General features: G+C 46.1%; 1 protein-coding gene across 1 annotated transcript in view; it reads right to left on the bottom strand.

The window, feature by feature from the left end:
• PGK1 (phosphoglycerate kinase 1) overlaps nt 1-3,289 on the bottom strand; it is a gene marked incomplete at its 5' end in the record, with an annotated part of 9,575 nt that overhangs the window by 3,124 nt on the left and 3,162 nt on the right. The window contains 4 exon segments of the mRNA XM_008941904.1: nt 1-165; nt 510-624; nt 2,113-2,232; nt 2,940-3,043. The exon segment at nt 1-165 is cut by the window's left edge and continues 30 nt beyond it. Of these exon segments, the coding sequence (XP_008940152.1) occupies nt 1-165; nt 510-624; nt 2,113-2,232; nt 2,940-3,043 (504 nt within the window).

Genomic DNA, 3,289 nt, shown 5'->3' with positions numbered 1-3,289 from the left:
AATGCCTGAAGCCACCGTGGCCTCCCCAGTCTGGGCATGCTCATCAAACTTGTCTGCAGTGATGAAGTCAACGGGCAGAGTAATCTTCACACCATTCTTCTCTGCCTTGGCCATCAGGTCCTTCACGATTTTGGATCCCTCCTCATCAAACAGAGAGTTGCCAATCTGGAGAAATTATTTGGGGAAAGGAAGAGGTGTTTGTTTAGCTACTGGTCCTTACAGAAGAGAACAGCAGCAGCCAAGCCAGACTGCTCAGACAGCAATTCTGGAGAGACTTTTCTAAAAGCACCCAGCTTTGGGCAGTAATCAGATTTTTGCAATTTATTTTTTTTTTTTTAAATTTGCACTTTTTTTAACAACAATTTCAACAAAAGTCATTGTCCAGTAACTACTCAGTGCTCCCTACTCCTGCAGAGAGTGGAGACAGCCTGCCCTCAGTAGCAGAACTACTATGTAGGAGACATTCTGACCACACTCTTGACTAGAAGCAGAAGCTGCTCTTGCCATACCTCCATGTTGTTGATGACTTTGAGGAAGGTGAAAGCCATCCCACCACCGATGATCATCTCATTGACCTTATCCAGCATGTTACTGATCAGCTGGATCTTATCCTGAACTTTGGCTCTGGTGAGAGAGAGAAGGAAAGAGAATGAATAATGCAGGCACTGCCCAAAACTCCTTGGACAGAACTCTGGAGTAATCTTTAGCTAAGACACCAGGAAGCCTCTGAGCTAAACCTAGGCTGGCACTCAGGAGACCTGCATTATGGTCTTAATCTGACCATGCCCTGCTTGTTGACATTAGTCAAGACCATTTCCTCTTCTTGCTTTAGTTTCCCCACCTCCAAACCAGGGATAATGATAGGAATTTCATTAATAAAATGCTTTCAGAGCTAACTGTAAGAAATGGGTATTGGCTCTACAGATCCAGCCTCAGTGACCATGGAGAGCTCTGGTTTCAACCAGTCAACCCCAGCTTAAGCTGTGAAGTTGCTCGTGTTGCTACACTGTTGGAACTGAACTGGTACAGAAGTGCTGAGGGGATGGCTCAGCTCCAGGGTAAAGGAGATGTGAAGCTGAATTAGGTTTTTGTTTCTTTCCCTTGCACATCCCCTGCTTCTGGCACTGAATTACTTTCCTGCACATGGTCTTTCTTGGCCAGCACGTTTCATTTCCACTTCACCTGGTAGCAAGTTGTTCTCAGTTCATCTTCTAGGCCTAATTTTGCTGTACATAAGCAGTAGCCAACCTGCAGCTGGAACATGTCCAAGGGTGACTTCCCTCTGGTACAATCAAGGAGGAGTTGCTCAGTTGGCCAGCCCACCCAGGAACCAGCCACACCACCAGTGGAACTGGGCTGCTTTCAAACAGATGAAGGCACTTTCTGGCTCCCAGCTGCTCTCAGAGCTCCTCCTGTGACTCGCTAGGATGCAGTTGGCATTCATCAGCCCTTGGCCACATACTGAGTGTGACATCAACCTCCCAGACTGGGACATGCTGGTTCCCTTTGTTATGCACCTCACCAGCTTTGTGCTACTTAGCAAAGTGTTCCAATTCACCTGAAGAACTGGAACACAGCCAGAGATCTACAGTGCTAAACTGACAAAAATGAGCAGCAAGGGGGAATTCTTTCTGCACACCAGTGACTCATTTTTTCACCTCCAGGTTTCTCTGCAGGCTAGTGGCTGCAGAAGAGTGGAGGCCACTCCAGCCACAGTAGGTCCCCATTGCATAATGCCAGCCCGTGTCAGCTTACACTGCTGAGTCTGCAGGATGGCTGTACTCTGAACTGTGAAGGAAAGGTCACCAACCATGTTTCAGGGTCATCGTGTGTATCTAACAGCTCTTCTGGTTCAAACTGCTGTGGACTACATCAATTTGGGGGAAGTAAGAGGCCTGGAGGAACAGACCCTGATACTATCAGCAGAGGAGCAGACATGGTCAGTTAGCTCCTTTCTAGTCCCAGTCTCACAGAAATCTCAGGATTTATCTACAAATCTGAACTGCAGGAACAGTTAAAATGAAAGAATTTGTTTGAGCCAAGTCCAAATAACTTTCCATTTCTTACAGAGGAGTCAGAGAAGTACAGAGTCAATATGTTCTTGAGTCTTACCCTCCAAGAATTGCTAAGAAGGGTCTCTCTGGACTCTCTAGGGCCTTAGCAAAATAATCCAGTTCTTTCTTCATCAGGAAGCCAGCGGCCTTCTGAGGCAGATTGACACCAACCATGGAGCTGCAGAACAGGAGGAGGAGTTGAGGGAAGGAAAAATATCCTGAGTACAGGTCCAAACAAGCCTGTGTCTCACAGCCCTACAAAGCCAATCCTTTGGGCAGCTGCAGCCATGAGAACAGCTACTATCAGCATGAAAACACAGAGAGGGTTTTTGTTTCCCTAGTTTGATAAGATGGCTGTACACGTTACTTTCTGAGATTGTTTTTGCACAGCATACTGATATACAAGACATTTATAGTGCTAACTAGGGAGCCAAAATGCTGAGGGACAAACAGGCAGAGCAAGAGCAGAGGTGTCCTCCTCCAATAGCACTGGATTAGGAAATCAAGCTCAAAGAGGACCACTAGTTTTTACAAATACACAGATCTAAACACACTCCATGGGAATAATCAATCTGGAGCTATTAATCTTTGGGAAAAGAGGTCTGCTTTAATTGCAGGACAATTTACACAAGTCCTAAGCAAGTAATTTTTACATCTTCAAAGGCTAAAATATCAATTCAAGCCAAGAGTTTCAGCTGCCTCCTGTTCCCAGAGGCAACCTTGAAAGAGCAGACACTCCTGACAACTACTGCCACCAAATCCCTTACATGGGAACCATCACAGCAGAATGATAATGGGACAAGCCCAAAGGGAAGCTAACACTCAAACCTGTTTTGCCAGAGCAGACCTCATTCTGCAGTTCTGCCTCTGGAAGTGGATACACACCTGTGAGCTCGGTGGGCAGTTCCAAAAGCATCGTTGACATAGACATCTCCCAGTTTAGAAAGGGAGGCTCTGAAAGCCTCCACTTTTGCAGCATCAGCCTTGATCTAAAAAGAGAAAGAACAAGTTTGTGCTATTCAGGCAACAGAGCTGATTCTGAAACTAAAGTCAAAGTCAGCAATTTGATTTGTAAACCCAAAGCAAAACCAGGTCTGCTGGAAAAACTCATCCCACAGGTCACTGCATTTCATCCACTCTTGGCCAGCCCAGTAGGAGCAACAAAAAGGTTTCATGGTTTAAACTCCACGTTACACTCCCCAAAACTGCTGTCAGAGGCCTGAGGGCTGTTCCTA

This window comes from Merops nubicus, unplaced genomic scaffold (genome assembly GCF_000691845.1).
Source record: "Merops nubicus isolate BGI_N331 unplaced genomic scaffold, ASM69184v1 scaffold29726, whole genome shotgun sequence".
Lineage (NCBI taxonomy): Eukaryota > Metazoa > Chordata > Aves > Coraciiformes > Meropidae > Merops > Merops nubicus.
This window is presented reverse-complemented; position numbering and strand designations above follow the sequence as displayed.